The sequence below is a fragment of the Microcebus murinus genome, chromosome 7 (assembly GCF_040939455.1).
Source record: "Microcebus murinus isolate Inina chromosome 7, M.murinus_Inina_mat1.0, whole genome shotgun sequence".
NCBI classification, from domain to species: Eukaryota; Metazoa; Chordata; class Mammalia; order Primates; family Cheirogaleidae; genus Microcebus; species Microcebus murinus.
In genome coordinates, this window is record NC_134110.1 from 10,671,311 (window position 1) to 10,692,470 (window position 21,160).

The following is a 21,160-nucleotide window of genomic DNA, read 5'->3' on the forward strand; positions in this document are numbered from 1 at the left end:
CACACACTTATTTTTTATTTCTTTAAATTTCTGAAGTTTCATTTTGTTATTTGTATTAACAATAATTTGGAACATTAGACTATAAAAGCAAATGGAATATTGGAAAGGAGAGTTGGTTTGTTTGCACAAAACATTTTGAGTAAATGCGGATCACTATTGCCTTTTTACTATATTTGTATTGCTTTTGTTCTTTCAGGAAATGGATATAGATGAAATTTTGCGCTTGGCTGAAACCAGAGAGAATGAAGTGTCAACAAGTGCAACAGATGAGCTTCTGTCACAATTTAAGGTGTGCATATCTTTGCGGCAGAGAGCTCTCGGCATTGATGCATTAACTAATGCTTACTAGTGTCTACAAGCACTTTCTTTGTGTTTAGGCACTGTGCTTTCCCCTTTACCTGAATTGGCTCATCTCCTCAATATCATTCTTTTAGTTATCAGTATATTGTGAAAGTAGATTCTCCAGTGCTCACCATGAAGGTGACCCCTGAAGTGGGCTCTCTTTTTTTTTATTTTGAGACAGAGTCTCGCTTTCTTGCCCAGGCTAGAGTGAGTGCCGTGGCATCAGCCTAGCTCACAGCAACCTCAAACTCCTGGGCTCAAGCGATCCTCCTGCCTCAGCCTCCCGAGTAGCTGGGACTACAGGCACGAGCCACCATGCCCAGCTGATTTTTATATTATATATATTAGTTGGCCAGTTAATTTCTTTCTGTTTTTATGGTAGAGACGAGGTCTCGCTCAGGCTGGTTTTGAACTCCTGACCTTGAGCAATCCACCCGCCTCGGCCTCCCAGAGTGCTAGGATTACAGGCGTGAGCCACCGTGCCCGGCCGAAGTGGGCTCTCTTATGCAGAGGACTGAGAATGTGCGGGCTAGGTGGGAACCAGGACTGTGGAGGGCTGCGGGAGACATTAACAGAGTCAGATGCCCAAGAGTGGTCAAACGTATGAAAACTATTGGTGACAAAAGGTTCTTGATGACTTGATGAGATTTTTTTTTTGGTAAAAGGGAGAGAAAGGGATGGTCACTGGTGTCTGATAGAACAGGAGATTGATGAGATGACATAGTTGAGGTGAGGACTAAATGCAGAAGCTGGACACCAGATGGATAGGAGGTGGCAGCACTGAGTATAGATGTTATTAAAAAGCTTAGTGAAAGTTCAGGGAAGGGAAGTTACATGATTAGAAGGGTCAAGCAAGGCAAGGTTTTTGAATGGTGTTGCGATATTTCTAGATTGAGGAGAGCATTTGAGAACAGGGAGCTAGTGAATGTTCTAAGGAAAGAAGACGAGTTGATGGCACATTGCACCAGAGGAGACTGGAAGAGATACAGTCAAAAGCACAGGTGGAGGATTTGGGCTTGGAAAGAAAAAGAACAAGTACACGTTAGGGAAGAGGAGGAGAGAGAAGATGTGAGAGTTTAATTTATGACCTTACTTTGCAGTAAAGTAAGTGAGGTGTTTGCTGAGAAGTGGAAAAGATGGAGCAGCAGGAAGTTGTGTGGAGGAACTTGATAGGGAGTCACCTGAATTTAGATGATATGGCTTTGCTGTGGAGCAGTCAGCAGGGTCATATGACTTTTTCCAGCAATACTTGAGGTCAGAGAAATTGGATCCATTGGCAATCCCAAGGTGGGGGATTGGCTTGGGAGGCACAGGAAAGTCATACTGGCAAAGGTTTCCAAGATTGATGTGAGAACATGAGTGAAATGATCGGCTGTGGGTTGATTCCATGCAGTTATGAGAAGCAAGAGAGATCTGGTAATTAGAATGATGGTTGGGATTGAGGGGAAATTGAGTGAATTGCTTAGAAGGAAGCAGTATTGTATGATGAGCTGGAAAGCTGGCCATAGGTAGAAGTTGTTTCAGTGAAAGAACAAGGAAAAATTTTGAGTGGGTCAAAGAGTTCTTAGGATCAGAGTTAATGTGTCTCAGGATACAAAGGATAGGATGGAAAAGGATGAACGTCAATTATTAGCGTTTCTTGTAGTCAGTTTGGGGTGCTGCTATAAAGTACCATAGAATTGGTGGTTTATAAACAACAAAAATTTATTTCTCACAGTTCTGGAACATTGATTTCCAAGATCAGGGTGCCCATATGGTTGAGTTCTGGTGAGGACTTGTTTTTGGGTTGCAAACTGCTGACTTCTTGTATCCACACATGGTAGAGAGTGAAACTAGAGAGCTCTCTGGGGTCCCTTTTGTAAGGGCACTAATCCCATCATGAGGGCTCTACCCTCTTGACCTAATTACCTCTCAGAGTCATCACCACCTCCTAATACGTTACATTGGGAGTTAGGATTTCATCACATGAATTTTGAGGGAACACAGTCAGTTCATTGAGCTGTTTCAAATGGATTTCACCTCTGTGACTACTATCCTTCTTTAAACATACAATAATCTTCATTATGGTGTCTTGGTCAGAATATTATATGATTATTTAATTCTAGAAGTTTCTACATACCTTGTTTCCCTAAAAATAAGACCTACCCATAAAATAAGCCCTAGCAGGATTTCTAAGCATTTGCGCAGTATAAGCCCTATCCCGAAAATAAGACGTAGTGGTGGGCTTGGCTGTGCAGTGTATCTGCACAACCCATGCATTTCATCATGGAGCAGTAAAGAAGACGAGCAGCCCTTCTCATCTGCCCCATCATGATAGCTACTATCCCAGAGGTGACTGGAAAGGTGTGGGCAGCCCCACCAACAAGGTCAGCTCCGCCTGTCAGGTCCCGGCCACCCTGTGCATGCTGCAGGCTGAGGCTTTGAGGGGAAAATAACACATGCCCTGAAAATAAGCCCTAGGGTGTCTTCTCGAGGAAAAATAAATATAAGACCCTGTCTTATTTTTGGGGAAACACGATATTACAGATTATTCAAAAGTGGTCATCACATTACTGGTTGCTTTTACCTTCCTAAAGCCTTTTTGGCCTTATGTTTCAGTACTTGGTCAAATGATATGATATAACAGTAGGAGTTTGCTTATTTAGGGGCTCACTATTTGTGGAGTGCTTCAACTCTTCAACATTATTTTTCCCCTGATAATCCTTTTTTTCTTTTTGACCCTCATTTAACATGTTGGAAACACAGCAAACACTTTCTGAGATACAAGATTACCGTTTTCTTCAGAAATAATAACCAACACTTGTATAAATCTTATGGTGTTTCAAGCACTGTTTTAAGTGCTTTACATAGATTGACTCTTAAAATACTTATAGCAAGCCTGTGATGAAGTATTATCTTCATTTACAGATGAGGAGACAGGCTCAGAGAGGTTAAGTAAATTTGTTAAAATCACACATAATTGGAGCTGTGATTACATCCTGGGCAGGTGTTCTGGCCTTTAGCCCTAATCACTCTAAGCCATCTTTGGAAAAGTTAAAATTCCCAGATGCATGAACCATCAACATATATGCATATTTATATCAATTTTTATCATTTTCATCTAGCTGTTTTAAAAGTCAGATCTAAAGTAATTACCCACAGACCTTAATTTGAGAGATTGGTCAGATGATTCACTTTTGAACAATTTCAAAAATTATTCCTCTTGTTTTGTCTTGTAATTTTAAAAAATCTTATTTAAAAGATCTTAATATCCTTTTTGGAAGTTAAAGAGTTAATTTTGGCCAACAATTATAAGATCCTGACTTGACTTCACTATCAGCTATCTCCAAATGACTTTGACTTTTGTACTTTATTATAGTCTCAACAGCTGGGAGGGAAAGAATAATGAGAATGTGGAGCCCAGGCTGGAGCCTGCCTGCCTCTGCCAGAGGCTGTCTGTCCTGAGCTGGTAGATATTTCTGTTTAGCTATAGCTTGGCTCCTTGAAATGCATACACTTAGAGGGTTTTCTTTCTGGGATAAATACAGTTCTAGTACAAATATATATCAGATATGAAATAATATTTGATATGAAGTAAATATTCTTCCAAGTTTGTTTAAATTTTTTCCATTTTATGTTTTCATTTTCTTTTTTTTTTAATCCAAGATGTGTTTATTGGGATGGTTTCCCATTTGTTCAAGCAGGGTACTTTTAGTGCTGCTTCCTTCTGAAGGAACATCCTTCTGTAAGCCTTTTCTTCCTCCTGTAGGCTGGCAGAGGACAGCAGAGCAGCCAATACACAGAGCTACGGTTTGTGCCTGGCTAAATACTATGGTGGTTTTATAGCATCTTGGGCATTTCACAGCTGTGAAGTAGGAATTAGGGCTGTGCACCAGGCACCACTTCTTGTATTTCCTCTTTTCCTCTTCTGGAGAGGGATGAAGGAGATCCTTTGTGAGAGGCATGTTCTTATGGGAAGGCTGTCGCTGCTGGAAGGTTTTTTTTTTTTTTTTGAGACAGTCTCACTGTGTTTCCCTGAGTAGTGTGCCATGGCGTTAGCCTAGCTCACAGCATCCTCAAACTCCTGGGCTCAAGCAATCCTCCTTCCTCAACCTCCCGAGTAGCTGGGACTACCAGCACACATCATAACACCCAGCTAATTTTTCTATTTTTAGTAGAGATGGGGTCTGACTCTTGCTCAGGCTGTTCTTGAACTCCTGAGCTCAAGCAGCGCTCCTGCCTTGGCTTCCCAGAGTGCTAGGATTACAGGCGTCAGCCACAGCACCAGGCCTTCATTTTCATTCCTAAGGCTAAAGTGCATGTTTGAGCATTTGAAATATTTATGTGTTTTTAACATTTATACTTTTTGGCAAAAATGATTAAGGCAATTAGTTTAGATGATGATGACTGCTTTGAGTTATACATGGTTTCAAATGAACTGTGTTGTACTGTAAGTTCATCATGGATTATTAGTAGGTTTTCAGCATTTTATAATCTAAATAAATCTAAAATTTCCAATTAGTATTATATTAGATAATGTTTATGATTTAACATCAACTTTATATTTTATTTTTTGAGGCAGAGTCTGGCTCTGTTGCCTGGGCTAGAGTGCCATGGCATCAGCCTATCATACAGCAACTCCTGGGCTCAAGCGATCCTTCTGCCTCAGCCTCCTGCGTAGCTGGGACTACAGGCATGCGCCACCATGCCCAGCTAATTTTATATATATATATTTTTTTAGTTGTCCAGATAGTTTCTATTTTTAGTAGAGACGGGTTCTCACTCTTGCTCAGGCTGATCTCTTGAACTCCTGACCTTTAGAGATCCTCCTGCCTTGGCCTCCCAGAGTGCTAGGATTATAGGCGTGAGCTACTATGTCTGGCCCACAACTTTTTTGATAAAATATATAAAAGTTTATATCTTTATGTCTGTTTCCCTACTTTTCAATAAAATTTCTGATGGACTTGAGGGTTTGGCAGGTTGCTTGGGGTGTGTGGGAGTATAGGAGAAATTAGTAGACAATTGATTAATTAATTAGGTAATATCACAGGAATCCCATTGACAGTGTCTTACTTAGATTAAAAACGTTGGTTAAATTGCTATTTTAGCAGATGGTGTTTGGAAGTGGGGAGCTGTCCATCAGACAGTGGTTGTCCATTTGTTTTAAGGTTGCCAACTTTGCAACAATGGAAGATGAAGAAGAGCTAGAAGAGCGTCCTCACAAGGACTGGGATGAGATCATTCCAGAGGAGCAAAGGAAAAAGGTAGAGGAGGAAGAGCGGCAGAAGGAGCTAGAAGAAATTTATATGCTGCCTCGAATTCGGAGTTCCACTAAAAAGGTGATTAAGTGGGATAAAAGACATAGAAGTACTTATGCCGTAAAGGCTACAGAAGTGCTCATTATTCAAGAAAAAGTCCTTGCATTGTTGTGGTGACACAGGCCTCAAGATTGTTAAATTGTAGGACACCTAGCAGAGACATTTGATTTGGTCTTTGTAAACAGGTTCTTTGTGAAATAGCTGAATAGGATCTGAGTTTGAAAGAAGTTTGCATTTTCCCTTTGAGATTAGAAACGGTAATCCTAACAATTTGCTTTGGTTCTAATTTCCACTGCCTTCAGCTGTCAGAGAGTCTAACCTCTATTTGTCTTTCTAATATTTTTTTAATTGATGGGGATCTCACTATGTTCCCCAAACTGGCCTCAAACTCTTGGGCCCAAGCAATCCTTTGGCCTCAGCCCCCTGAGTAGCTAGAATTACAGGCATGTGTCACCACTAGCTCCTTTTTTGTCCTTAAATGTTCACAGCACGTGGTATAAATACTTACTAAGGATTTTATAACGATAAGCAAGGAACATATACCAGCTTCATAGCTTACAAAGCACCATCACAGGCACTGTTTAATTTGATTTTTGGAACAATAGTGAAGTTGGTAGAACAAGTTTTATTTGCATTTTGTTCGAAATGAAATGGATTTGTCCAAGATCATAGTCCATCAATATTAGGAAATAGTAGCTACCATTTATCGAGCACTTACAATGTGCCAGGCTTAGTTCTAAATTCTAAATGCTTTTACACTTACTGATTCATTTAATCCTCGTGAAAACCCTGTGGTACTATAGTCTCCATTTTACAAATGAGAAAACAGAGGCACAAAGAGGTAAAGTTATTTGCTCAAGGAAGTAAATTTGAACCTGCTTTGGTATTGAGTATCATATTGAATATTATAGAAATACCCAAATATTTTTAATCCAGTTCACTCAATCATTACATTACAGTGTCTCTGAAAGTTGACCAACCTAACCAGGTTCTTCATTCCATACCCTCTTTCTCCTTATTTGTTAAAGGAAAATTGATGTGTCTGATGCAATGGGAAGTTCTGATTACTAAAGAATTAAGACGGTGTGGTCTTAGTCCTTTTACCACTTGAACCTAGCACTTGCCACAGTGTGACTTTGCCTCAATCTTTTTTCAGGCTCAGACAAATGACAGTGACTCTGATACTGAGTCTAAGAGACAGGCCCAGAGATCCTCTGCCTCCGAGAGTGAGACGGATGACTCTGATGATGACAAGAAGCCAAAGCGCAGAGGGCGCCCCAGAAGCGTGCGGAAAGACCTTGTGGAGGGATTTACCGACGCGGAGATCCGAAGGTCGGTGAGGTTCTGCTGTGGCTGGAGCTTGTGTGGAAGGGCATGCTGCAAGTCTTGGGTGATTGGATCCCTGACGTTTATGACAGGGTAGGCAGAGGCTCATACCTGCAAAAAAAGCAAGAGAAGCCGAGTCCTGCCCCAAATCTTCAGGATGATACTTCTCTCCCCCAGGTTTTCCTCAGTTAAGACCTTTTTTGCTTGTTGCTCATCTATTTTTGTTTTTCTCCTGTTCTCTGGTTATTCTGAACATTTTCACAAAGAAAGTTTAGGCATGGGGAGACAGTTGCCATACATATGTACAGACCTATGTATCTGTATATAAAAGAAATGATATAAATATCAAAATTAAAAATGGTACAAATCAGGCTGCCCTCACTACCTCTCCCCTCCCTGTCACCCCCACTCCAAATCCCAGTCCCATCAGTGTTAGTGCTGATAGCAGTTTGATGATGGTTTCATTTGGTTTATTAGAAGTATGCACAGCATGTTGTTCAACAGCTTCTTTCCCCCACTTAAAATCCATTTCAGACATCTCTTATGTGAGTACTTCTTACTCAGTTGTTGATATCTTGTTCACACCCCTCTGTCCTCCAAGAAAAAGGATCTAAAATTGCTGTGTCCAAATTATTTTTTTTCCAGTTTCCATGTCATTTCTTTTTAAGGCTAAAGAAAATACAAAGTATGAAGAGAATTAGCTTTAAGGCCCAGTGCATATTATATTAAATAGTCCTTTAGGGTCAATATATTTGAAACTGTGAGGTCTTTGTTTCCAACTAAATGTTACATCTGTTTTCTTCTTTCCTCATTTTATTTGTTATGGAAAAATGTAAACATATCCAAATACCGACAGAACAGACTATACCACCCCACCCTTGTACTTATCTCAACAATTCTGCATTTGTAGTCAATCTTGTATGTATATCCTACCTCCTCTTGCTCCCTACCCCGAATATTACTTTGAGAAGAATATGTTTTCTGCTGTCAGGTAGAATCTTCTATATCGATATTTGTTAGGTATATTTGGTTTCATGTTGTTGATACCTTTCATTTCTTGATTTTCTGTCTAGTTCTATCCATTATTGAAAATGGGGTATTTAATTCTCTGTTATTATTGTCTATTTGTTCCTTCAATTCTGTCAGTTTTTGCTTCATGTGTTTTCGGACTTCGTTGGGTGTATATATTTTTATAATTGATGGGTCTTTTAGATGGATTGTCTTTTTTATCATTATGAAATGTCTTTGTCTCTAGTAATAATTTTTGCCTTAAAGTTTATTTTTTAGTCTGTTATTCAGTATAGCCACTCCAACTCTCTTTTGGGGTGTTTGAAATAAAGATGTTATCTCTTCATCTTTTTATTTCAACTTATTTGTGTCTTTGAATCTAACTTGTGTGTGGGATCTTTTTAAAAATGTTTTTCTGCCAATCTCTTCCTCTTGGTTGGAGTCTTTAATCATTTACATTTAATGCACTTACTAATAAAGTAGGATTTATATCTGCATTTTGCTATTTTTTCTATATATCATATATCTTTTATTCCTTTATTTCCCCTGCTTTCTTTTGTGTTAAATAAATATGTTAGTATGCCATTTTAATTACCTTATTGTTTCTTTTACTATTTTTTTTTAAGTTATTTTCTTAGTGGTTGCCTTGGACACATTATAAGTAATGTCTTAACTTAGAATAGTTTAGTTTGTATTTATACCAATTTAATTTTGATGGTATATAAACACTTTGCTCCAATTATAGCTCATTCCCCAGCTTATGTTGTCATCACACAAATTACGTCTTTATACATTAAATCTATCAGTACAGTTTTATAATTAATGCTTTATGTAGTTGTCTTTTAAAATTGATAGGAGAAGAAAAAAGAATTACAAATAAAAATGCATGTATGCTATCTTTATATTTACATAATACCCTACAGGTGCTTTTATTTCTTTGTGTGGATTTCAGTTACTGTTTAATGTCAATTCATATCTGCCCAATGGACTTTATTTTAGGGCAGGTCTGCTGGCAATGAATTTTCTGTTTTTCTTTATCCATCAGTGTCTTAATTTCATCTTCATTTTTAAAGGAAAATCTTTCTTCTTTTTTTTTTGTTTGTCACACTGGATAATGTCAATTGGCCTATCTTTAAGTTTGCTAAGTCTCTCTTCTGCTGGCTCACATCTGCTGTTGAGCTGTTCTGGCAATTCTTTTCATTTCAGTTATTGTACTTTTCAACTCCAGAATTTCTGTTTGGCTTTTTCTTTTCAAGAGATAGAGTCTCACTCTGTGGCAGAGGCTGATCTTGAATTCCTGGACTCAAGCGATCCTCCCACCTCAGCCTCCCAAAGTGCTGCGATTACAAGTGTGAGCCACTGCACCTGGCTTCTTTTTTAAAAATTTCTGTTTCTCTTGATATTTTCTAGTTGGTAATGTATCATTGTCATACTTTCTTTCTAATTCTTTAGGCATGGATTCCTGTAGTTCTTGTACATACTTATAATAGCTGATTAAAGTTTTAAGATATCTTAATAAGTCTAGGTTCTGGACTTGCTCAGGGACAGTTTCTATGAACTACCTTTTTTCCACGTGTATGCATCTTACTTTTTTGTGTTATGTATCCCATAATTTTTTGTTGAAAACAGGACATTTTTTGTTGAAAACTGGACATTTGAGCCAACTCTGGAAATTGGGTTTCCCCTGCCAGCTGGAGTTAGTTATGTTTGCTGCTGTTGTTGCTATTTGCTTGTATAGTGACGTTCCTGGACTAGTTCTTTGAAGTCTGTATTCTTTGTCATGTCATTTTCAGTCTGTATTCCTTTAGCTTAATGACCAGCTAATGACTGGATAGAGATTTCCTTAATTTTCTTAAGTGCTTAGAGCCTATAATTCTGCCAGCCTTTGTTACAGAGCTTGCTGTGTGTGTTGGGGCATGTTTCAGTGCCCTGGCAGGCATACTACTCTACCTTAACCTTCTTGCACAGATCCTCAACAGAATTGAGAGGTTAGGACCTTCTCAGATCTTCCCTGTGCATGTACACAGACGCACATGTGTCAGAGTGTACTATATGGACATCTTTTCCCCCAGTTTTTCCTTTTAAGTTTTGGTCAGCCTTTTGTTATCTTTAGTTGGTAACGCTGCCTCAGGCTGCTGTTATGTTAAACCACCTTTGCATCTGGTAGTTTTTCACCAATGAATTGTGGACAAGGCTGTTCACACAGAGTGAGTTCTGAGTTGGGTCAAATAAAGGCAAGCCTGAGAATGGACCTCTCAGAGTACTGTCAGCCAGGCCAAATCATTCATTGGGGATAGAGCTTTTGAGGAGCTCCACACCTGTTCTTTCCCCTCCAGCAGATGCTCGGCTGCTGGTTGGCACAGTGAAGGTGTTGGTTTTGAGGCTGTCATTGGGGGCTGTGGAGAAGAGGATGGGATAGAGCAAGTTGAAAATTCCAGAAAGCTTGCTGTTTTTACTGAGCCATTTTCTTGAATAAATACCTCTTAGATGGTGCAAGCCTCTCGTTAATTTCCAGAGTTCCACCAAAGTTGATTTTGATAGTTTTTGCCAATGTTCTTGTTACTTTTATGGAGGAACAGATTTTCATAACATCTTAATCCTTCATTCTGGAAGTGTTTCTCCCCCTCAGTATTCTTTTTAAATAAATCCCAAACATCATACAGTTTAGACATAAAATATCTCAGGGTTTACCAAGAAGTAGAACTGTGGAGTTAAGAATAATTTTCAGGTTTACTTTCAGATATAACACTTTCTTTCCTAGTCCTTGTATCCATGCTATTCCTTTAATATTCTGGCTAATGTCATATTCAGCCCTGTTTTCTTCTGTCACCACATTTTCTCATTTCCATTTCTTTTCTTAGGATGTTTCCTTACACTCTTATATAATCAGATTATCATAGTAATTTGGCATATTACAGCGATGCCTTTCGTGTGTTGTGAAGTCTTGGGTTTTAGTGAAAGTGCTAGTGGTTAGCCTGTAGGATTGGGGAGAGGATGATGACACAAGGTTGGTTAGTAGTATACCATGGTTTAGGGTAGAGACTGTGGAAGGCTAGATTGAATTTATTTATTTTACTTTGCCTCATTCCAAAAAATATGTGAGACAGTCTTAAAAATCTTACAGCTGTACCATTGACCCAGAAAGTAATGAAAACTATTTTGAAGTATGGAATTGAAAGCAGCAGTAGTAGACTGAATAGGCTAATGAACTATATTGGAGCTTTATCATAGTAGAGTTGTTATTGAATCATTCATTACATATTGAACTCCATAAACTTGTACTTCTAAAAAGGATATTAGAGCTAAGTTGCATTTCTCTATTATATCTAAACAGTTTTATGATCAGTCACTGTGAATAAAGTTGATCTTTAATTTGAATATTGTTTTAAATTGACTAGTTTCAAAGACATTCAACACTTATTTAGTGGTAGTTGCAAGATTTGAACCCAATCTATTTGTGACAATTAACTGCTTCCCTCTCTCCAACCCATGTATGCATCATACTTTAGTGTGTATGTGTCCCATGTTTTTTTTGTTAAAAACTGGACATTTTAAGTAATATAATGTGCCAACATCAGAGGATATATTGACATTAACATAACTAAAATCTCTGTTTTTTAATGTGTTTTATTGATCATATTCTCAGGTTCATCAAGGCTTATAAGAAGTTTGGTCTCCCTCTTGAACGGTAAGCTCAATGTAATAGTTTATCTTTTTCTTCTTTTTCACTTGCATTATGTAGCAGATTCCTTTTTTGGTAACATTTTCCATTTAGTACTAATGCTGGGAACATTTTTTTTTTAACATTTATATAATGGGCATCTGTTGATGCATGTTCCATGTTCCTCCACAGAGAGGTGTCAAAGATGATAAAGACAGACCATCCATACAGAAATTTTTTTCTTTTTTTTTGAGGCAGGGTATCACTCTGGTGCTCTGGCTAGTGTTCTGTGGCATGATTGTAGCTCAGTGCAACTTCTAAGCTTCAGTGATCCTCCTACTTCAGCCTCCCATGTAGCTAGGACTACAGGTGTGTACAGCACCATGCCCAGCTAATTTTTGTATTTTTTGTAGAGATGGGGTCTTACTTTGTTGCTCAGGCTTGTCCCAAACTCCTAGACTCATGCAGCCCTCCCCCTCAGCCTCCCAAAGTGCTAGGATTACAGGTGTGAACTACCAGACCCAGCCATATGAAGATTTTACCTTAGTCAAGGAGATGTAGCAAGTATATTTAAAGCTATAGTAAAAAGAAATAATTTCCAGAAGAGATGTTCAGATAACTCCAGTTAAAAAGAATATGTGTAGTTATTTCCATTCTATTTCTTAGATTTAATAATATCAAAGGTAAAAGGCTCTGTGTGATTTTATAATCTTCTATTTAACAGGGTGTCAGGATTAAATACAGAGCACTTATATCCCCTCACTAATGTTAACTTCCAAAAGGGTTAACTGTTGTTACCGTTCTACAAACATTCAGAAAATAAATTCAGAAGTTGGATTTTAACAGAAGACTCTATTTCAAGTAGTTGCATATTTTGCTTTGTACAAAAATCTAAATAGCACTGATTTAAAGAAAATACCAGGTTCCTTGCTCTTAATCCTGATAAACTTCTAGAGTGGACGAAAATGATAAGCCTGTGTTTTTTCCTTTGTTCTCTCCATTTGGAGAAGGAATGGTGAAGTGTAACAGTAGGCTGCAGCAAAACTGAGAAAGTCAGGTATATCTTTCAAGGACTGTTACTGGACCACCCAGGGATAAACTGTCATTTAAGCCAATTACTGTAAAAACAAATAGGGTGTGGAAAAGTGGGTTCGGCACCCTTTTGACAGCCTGATTTTTAACCATTAATATATTCATATGACTTGGAGATCAACTAATATATAGTAGGTGTAACTGTTCTCTGCTTCTAGGAACATTGCAATGAATGAAAGTAGGCTAGAGAAAGGAAGGTGAACAAAAAGATGCAAACTCTAGTGCAAACGGTCTTCAGGCACTTGACATGCAATCATTAGCAGACAGCCCATTTAATGAACAAAGTTTATTTTCCTTATTTCTTTCCTCTGTTTTTTGGAGTTATTTTTTTCTGTGGAATATTTCAATGCACAGTCACAATTCTTTATGATAGAAAATGAGTGTGTTAGCCCTCAGTCACTGTCCCAAGAGTTCTTGTTGCAGCCTTGGAATGAAAAATGAAAGAAGGCAGAAAAAAGTATCTTTGCAGGAAAAACTTATATTGGACCTAGTGGTATTTCATGACATTTAGAAAGTGGGCACAGAGCCCTGAAGTGTCTCCGTATTTGTCTTTCCTCAGGCTGGAGTGCATAGCGCGTGATGCCGAGCTGGTAGACAAGTCTGTTGCAGATCTGAAACGCCTGGGTGAACTGATTCACAACAGCTGTGTGTCAGCAATGCAGGAGTATGAAGAACAGCTGAAAGAAAATGCGAGCGAGGGTAAGTCAACACGTCTATTCAGTGAGCCTCCAAAACCTGGCACTTGTGGGCTGGGATTTCTGCTGCCAAAGGGATTTTTCAGGATGGACTTAACATCCTATACATCCGCAGTCCCCAACCCCTGGGCTGCTGACCAGTACCAGTCTGTGGCCCGTTGGGAACTGGGCCATATACCAGGAGGTGAGTGGCGGGCAAGTGAGTGAAGCTTCATCTGTATTTACTGCTGCTCCCCATCGCTGGCATCACCACATGAACTCGGCCTATTGTCAGATCAGCAGCAGCATTAGATTCCCATAGGAGCACGAACCCTACTGTAAACTGCACAAGCGAGGGATCTAGGCTGTGCTCTCCTTATGTGAGAATCTAATGCCTCGTGATCTGAGGCGGAGCTGGGGAGCAGCTGCAAATAGGATTATCATTAGCAGAGAGGTTTCGACTGCACAATAAATGTAATGTGCTTGGATCATCCCCAAACTGTTCCCTGCCCTTCCTGTTCTTTTGAAGAATTGTCTTTCATAACATTGGTCCCTGGTCCCAAAAAGGTTGGGGACCGCTGCTATGCTTGCCTAATGCTTTGAGGTGTGTATTCTGAGCTGCCTTTATGTGAGCTCAACATTCCAAGCTCTAGCAGATCTACTCACAGAGTTAATGTGCAGAAGGTGTATGATGATGTGCAAGATGAAATGGTTTCCTTTTTCGTTGTTACAGAAAGTTTAAATTGGTTTGAATGATGATACCTCTGTATTTTGGCTGCAAACAAGGGGCGTTATAGACCACAAGCATCATTAGTCATGTTGGATATACATACACATATTGTGTGTTGTGACAAATGTAAAGGATTTAGAGACTTCACTGGAATGAATAAAATATTGGATGAATATTGTGAACGTTTTTGTTGCATTGAGATTTCATGCCGCTAGAATTTGTTGTAATTAGATTGGACGTGCAGTGTGTTTTCTCTTAGACACCAGAAAGTGTTTTTGCCTGTCGTGTGTGGTCTCTCTAAAAGCAGGAAGTGTGGGCAGGGACCCCACACTTGTGGGCTCTCTCCTTGTGAGGAGAGAGCTCTGAAGTAGTTATTGGTACAGGACACCTCATAGTGAATCGCAAAGGAACGCGGAGGGTGTTGCCATTCCAGTTCCCCGGACTGTGGTTTGTCTGTGTCATTTCCCCCTTTCTTTTGTCATGCTTCACTTCGCTAGGTGTGGCTACCTTTTAGAAGTTTTGTTGAGTGATGGTTAAGTGTTCAGGCTCTGGAGACAGCCAGTTATATAGGAATTTTCATTCTGCCACTTCGTAGTTATCAGACCTATGGCAAGTTATAGTCCCCTTATTTGCAAAATGGAGTAAGTAATAGTACCTACCTCAAAGGGTTTGGATGATTAATTGAATAATTCTATACTTGCAAAGTGCTTGGTATGGTATCTGGCTTGCAGTGTTAGCTATTGTTAGGTACAGAAGTGAATATTTATTTACAGAAGTGAATATTTCTACAAGGGGGACTGCTGGGTCCTGGGGAAAATGCATATATACTTTGCTTTGATATTGCCAAATTCTCCTGCATAAGTCTGGTTGCTATTTACATAACCACCAGCAATGTTTGTTGGTACCTGTTTACAAGTCTTACAGACAGATGTATTGTTAAATGTTTGGATTTTTGCCAATCTGATAGGTGAGAAATGGTATCTCATTTTTTCTTTTAATGAACAAGGTTGTACATCTCTTTTAAGTTCCATTTGCATTTTGTTTTCTATAAACTTTTCATATACTCTGTCCATTTTCTATTGAGAAGCATTTTTCTTCTTCCAAACAAGTGGTATTATCTCATGGATTTCAGATTGGCCTCTTGTTAGAGTGACAGGGCTTCATTTTTACTTCAAGGTTATTTTAATTTGAAATTTGGGTTAGGGTATAGCCTTCTTATGCCATCCGTTCATCATTTCAAATATGTTAGACATTAACTTGATCTCATACTTTTCTAGTCACAATGTTACAAAGATCAAATATGAATCATCTTTAAAACACTTGAGTGTTTTGAACTCTGCTAATAGGATAGGTAGGAAAACAAAAGGGAAAAACTTGACCATTAATATTAAACCTTCAGAATCTTCTTTTATTAACTTTATTACTTTTAGACCAAAGCAGTATAAAACAAACAGGAAGATTAAAATACATCGTAACACCAATGTATTAAAAAATTCTAAGTCTCAACTGAATTGTTCGAAGGTTATTTTACAGACATTAACTGAGGAAAATATTTGTCTTATGTCTTTCAACTACCAATAAAAGCTGGAGATGTATGCAGAGAAGCACTAAGAGTTCAGGGTTTGGTGATAACATGTTTTCTTTGGAACTTCAGCAATTTTCATTTCTCTAATGTGAAATTGGTATTCTTTAGGGAAAGGACCAGGGAAAAGGAGAGGTCCAACAATCAAGATATCTGGAGTTCAAGTTAATGTGAAATCTATTATCCAACATGAAGAAGAGTTTGAGATGCTGCATAAATCTATCCCTGTGGACCCAGAAGAAAAAAAAAAGTGAGTGTGTATGCAATGGGGTGGTCGTGCCATAAGAAAATAGATTTGAAATTACAGTTATGTGTATTCATGTAGTGTTTACACTGTCTATTCTTCGTGTCAGAAAGGACCCTCTTCTAATGTCTTGTTTTAAAAATCCCTTTAGATATTGCTTAACCTGTCGTGTCAAAGCTGCACATTTTGATGTAGAGTGGGGAGTAGAGGATGATTCTCGCCTGTTGCTGGGAATTTATGAACATGGCTATGGAAACTGGGAATTAATTAAAACAGATCCAGAACTTAAATTAACTGACAAAGTAAGTAACTCTGCCAGAAATTTCTAGATGATTTGTTATATACTATTTTTATATCTATTACTTATTTCTAACTGTTCTTTTGGGGGAATCAATTTGGAAATTAGTACAATAGTAAGTTCCTGGGATTTCTTTATCCTTGGAAATGTTTCCATCTCCAGTGGACTGTGGCACTGTTTTCATAGATGAAAATAAAGGCAAAGATAATAGCCATGTGAAATTTTGGGGAAATTATAGGAGAAATCCTAAAATTCTAATATGTATTATAGGTGAAATCTCATTACAACAAATACCAGGGTACATTTATGAATAATAAAAATATTCCTTGGCCTTAGTTGCTGGCCCTTTGTTTAAAAGTACATTTGAAGCAACCATATTTCAGTTATACATAAAGAATGAATGTCACCTTGGTATTTTTTGTAATGGAATTAAACATTGGCTGTTCTTCTCCCACAAAATTGAGCCTCCCACCCTGTCTGTTGAAAATAGCAAGGCCATAGTTAGAGCTATAAGCAAGGAAAGCTGACTGGCTAAAATTTTTTTTAGGATTTGCTCCATGTTGTGCTCCTGGCAGGGCTTTTCCTGGCACATCCTGCAATGCTCATCCCATCTGGGTTTTAGGAGGGTGACAGCACCCTGCCATAAGCACTGAGACCAAATCCAGCCCGGCCTGAGAGATCCAACTGTGGTAGCAGGACGTGAATTATCATGTCCTGGCATAGCTCAGTGCTCTCCGGCAATGCTCTAAGAAGCATTTTCAATCTAAAACGAAGCTTTAACCTAGCTCCAGGGATTCCCTGCTCCTGGAAGGAGGAAATCCACGACGGCTGGGATGCTCTAGCAGATGAAGCCACAAGCCCCTCCTACCTGAGTTGTTCTACCCTGTTAACAGCACAGGTAGGAGCCATTGGGAGAGCTGGATTTCTCCACCCCATTTTGTAAAATGAGAACGGCTTGTGAGGGATTCTCAGTGACTGGGAGCCATGGACATGAGATAGGATCTGAGGCTATATTCTGGGTGGTTGGGGAGGGAAAGGACTGTATTCAGTTCTTTGTTGTCTCTGTTTATCTTGATCGACTAACCGGGATGTGGATGGTGGTGGGTGTTCTCTTCCTTTCTTGTTGAAGATTCTGCCCGTGGAGACAGATAAAAAGCCCCAGGGGAAACAGCTGCAGACCCGAGCGGACTACTTGCTGAAGCTGCTCAGGAAGGGTCTGGAGAAGAAGGGGGCCGTGACAGGTGGGGAGGAGGTGAGTATGCTGCCAGCTGAGTGTTCTTTAAGCGGCTGAGTGTACAACCATGCAGTGTTAGGTAGCAAAAGAGAAACCCTTGGTGGGCACTGCATAGAATGTCACCTCATGTGCAGATGTTGCTTTTGAGGTTCCAGTGATGATGGTTTGATTGGCAATAATAGAAATGTTCATCTAAGACCTCAACAGCTTGGCAACTTTCTTATAAACCTTTCTCCTCAATTGTTGCCTCAGTATAATCCTGATCTCTCTCAAGTGCCACTAGTCCAGATGTACTGTTATTGCCACTTTATGCTGCTTCCTCGGTTTTGGAATATAGTTCTAGGTACTGTATTGAATACCAGTGGGTTTGCCTATTGTTACATTTAACTCTGGACTACTCATAATAGTGGTTCCCAGGGATAAAATGGACAATTGGAATCCACAATTAATTCAGAAACTGGACTTCATTTATGATTACCTCACTTGCTCAGTGAAAAATGCCAACTGAGTTCCAAATGAACTTATCAGAGCTTTGTCTCCTTTTATTTACTCAACTTAGTTCAGTTCAGGCCAAGAAAGTGGGAATCACATTTAGGATACACATTACATCCTATACTAGCAGCCTTTGTGTGTACATGTTCCTTAAGTGCTCTTATACCTATTTTAAAAAAAAATTATTTATTTTTTTGTAGAAATGGTGTCTTTCACTCTGTTGCCGAGGCTGGAGTACAGTGATGCTATCATAGCTCACTGTAAACTTGAACTCCTGGCCTCAAGTAATTGTCTGACCTTAGGCTCCTAAAGTGCTGAGATTACAAGCATGAGCCACCATGCCTGGTCTTGTAGTTAATTCATTTGTATTTGTATTAATTTCTCTATATTATCATAAACAAAACAGACTTTAGGAAAAAAAATCATTATAATTCCACGCACTGTTTCTTTTCAAGTGATAGTGATGTAAGTAGTGTCATTTTTCAGATAAGAGGTTGAGGATGTCATGTATTATGCTTTAGGCTCTGGAGAGACAGATTAGATCATGTTTATACATGCTTTAAATTACAGTAGCATATTTGGTTAAGTAAACACTATTTTAACCTTTTCCTTATTTTTAGGTAAAGGTTGCTTTCAGATTTTTAATGTTATTACTATCTTTGATATATTTATTTGTATCTTTGTACACAGACTGTTTTCCTTTTTTTGAATTACATCTTTAGGATGAATTCTCCAAAATGGAATCAGTAGGTACAAGAAGTATGGACGTTATAATGTAGGCTATGTATAATACCTACAGTTTTGGTTTGGTTTTTTCAGGTGAAATTTTGGTTGCATTCTTTATTTCCTCTGATTTTTCTTGTTTGAATTATATGGCTGCTCCTGGTTCAAAGAGTCATATTTGGTCATGCTTCTCAGGGACTAGATTTACAGTTTTATCATTTTCTTTCCCTTTCCAGGCGAAATTAAAGAAGCGGAAGCCTCGAGTAAAGAAGGAAAACAAAGCGCCCAGGATGAAAGATGAGCATGGAATTGAGTTTTCATCTCCCAGGCATTCAGATAATCCATCAGAAGAGGGAGAAGTAAAGGTATAAGGCTAGATTTCAGTCAAGGGTTATTTTTATTTTAGTTATATTTATTGTATGAACTGGAATAAAATATTTTGATATGTGTTTGGTTTACATGTAGAGTAGATGAAAATAGAATACTTGTATCTTTACTTAATCTGTCAGAGAGGAATATGTTGTTCATTTAAGTCAGCAATTGCCAATTCATGCGTCTGGAAGTAGATGAAGGGAACTGTGAAAACTTCAATAATACATGGCAGTTGACACTTAGCCTCATTGTAGGGAATGATAGGGAGTGGTGAGGACTGTGGTTAACCAGATGTTAACCTCATGTGGTTAACCTCATGTCTAACAGGGGACAGCTGCTGTGGAGTTAAGTTCATTATTGGGCCAAGCAAAACTCCTGTGCATTGAGTTTGGCTCAAGCCTGCCAGTTTGTAACCTCAGGTCTAAAAGTAAATTGGTGTCATTCAGTGTGCTGTTTCAGTGAGTGACAACTTCATGAGATTTCATGTAGTGTAATTAACACTTTGAAATTAGCCTTAAGAGAGTCAGCAATGGCCCAGGAACTAGCTTGGGTTTGAGTCGTGCGTACATAAATTCAAACGCTGGCAACCTCTCCACATACCAGCTACACGTGTTGCAGGTATGTATACACACACAGCTTTTGCCATCTGTGAAATGGGAATGGTGATGCCTATGTTGAGGGTTGCCATGAGAATTAAATGAGAGGATATAGGTAAAGAGCACCTGCCTTTACAGTCTTAGCTGGTTATTCCTAGAGAGTCTAGCATTGTGTGAGTGAGTCCTTTAAGGCCGTATACTTGAAAATATGCTTCTAAGTATGGACACAGTGGTGAACCACTGGGGGCAGTGCTGCTTTCCCCAGAAAGTGATTGAGTAAGTATAAAATTTGTGGCAAAAGTTCATGGCCCTATTTGTTTCCTAGGATGATGGTTTAGAAAAAAGTCCAATGAAGAAAAAACAAAAGAAGAAAGAGAACAAGGAGAACAAGGAGAAACAAATGAGTTCTAGGAAAGATAAAGAAGGGGACAAGGAAAGGAAGAAGTCAAAAGATAAGAAAGAGAAGGTATTGGTGCCGTTTTATTTATAGAGATAGACACAGCCTTTGAAATTCCCCTCTTGGGGTTAGAAATAGAATGGGGTTTGAGGGCCAATTGTCTTTTTATAGGTCTAACCAAGAAGGAAGGATGGGGCTTTTGGAGGGATGCCTTGTACCCCTCCTTGCAGAAAGAGAGGAATGTGCAAGTTTGGGGTGTTCTTTAAAATAGAAGGCCTTTACTTGATCTTTTACTGCATATTTCAGGGGAGTTGTTTGAATGAGATAAGATAGGTGAGAAAAATCTGCTTGTACAGGTAACTGCTTGAAATATGTTCCCAGATTCATATTAGAAGAGCACAATCCACAAATGAATCTGAATATTTGAAAGGTTTAGAAGTCAAAACAAATATTATTAAGAGCTATTAGAATATAAATGGATGAAAAGCCCTGCTATTATAGAATCTTTACGTTGTGGATTTTGTGAAGTTCGTTCCAAACCATGGTATTGGTAGAGTGTTGCATGTATGCTCGCTGACCTCTGAACAAAATATTTTGCAGTTAATCCTTTAATCATTGCCAAAACATAGAAACAAACAACTGCTGTAATTCCATGTCCAGTAATAATTCTAGTATATTTCTTGATTAGTACCTTTGAAACTTTTTTCTTATGCGTATACATATAAATATAAAAGAAAAATCAGATTCGGCTGTTTAGATTAGCCTTTTCTCCTCACTTCACAGTGTATCACAACTTTCCAAGTGAATAAATAAATGTTAAAATTGTTTTTAATAGATGGGGAGGATTCTGTTTGGCTGTAAACATATTGGAAGCAATTTAAATCGCCTATATTGAAATGCTTTCCAATTTTTAATGCTAATAAACCATACTGCGACACATACCTGTGCATTTGTGCTCCCACAGAAAGACATTCTCTTGTTAATGTAAACTACTGCAAAAATAAAAGCACAAAGAACAATTTAGCAAACATCTATTTATCTATTTAGCTCAGATATTACAATTGTTGACATTTTTTCGTGGTTATTTCAAGT

General features: G+C 38.6%; 1 protein-coding gene and 1 pseudogene across 5 annotated transcripts in view; one reads left to right on the forward strand and one right to left on the reverse strand.

The window, feature by feature from the left end:
• Window positions 1–21,160, forward strand: part of CHD2 (chromodomain helicase DNA binding protein 2) — a 118,459-nt gene that overhangs the window by 72,694 nt on the left and 24,605 nt on the right. For 4 of the 5 annotated variants that reach the window (XM_076004790.1, XM_076004794.1, XM_076004791.1 and 1 more), the window contains 10 exons: window positions 197–289; window positions 5,433–5,660; window positions 6,796–6,971; window positions 11,620–11,661; window positions 13,286–13,425; window positions 15,824–15,962; window positions 16,108–16,258; window positions 17,384–17,506; window positions 18,940–19,068; window positions 19,997–20,137. In XM_076004790.1, the coding sequence (XP_075860905.1) occupies window positions 197–289; window positions 5,433–5,660; window positions 6,796–6,971; window positions 11,620–11,661; window positions 13,286–13,425; window positions 15,824–15,962; window positions 16,108–16,258; window positions 17,384–17,506; window positions 18,940–19,068; window positions 19,997–20,137 (1,362 nt within the window). The remainder of the gene's footprint in view (window positions 1–196; window positions 290–5,432; window positions 5,661–6,795; window positions 6,972–11,619; window positions 11,662–13,285; window positions 13,426–15,823; window positions 15,963–16,107; window positions 16,259–17,383; window positions 17,507–18,939; window positions 19,069–19,996; window positions 20,138–21,160) is intronic. The other variant, XM_076004792.1, reaches the window with a different exon arrangement.
• On the reverse strand, window positions 4,033–4,286 carry LOC105862339 (small ribosomal subunit protein eS27-like; annotated as a pseudogene).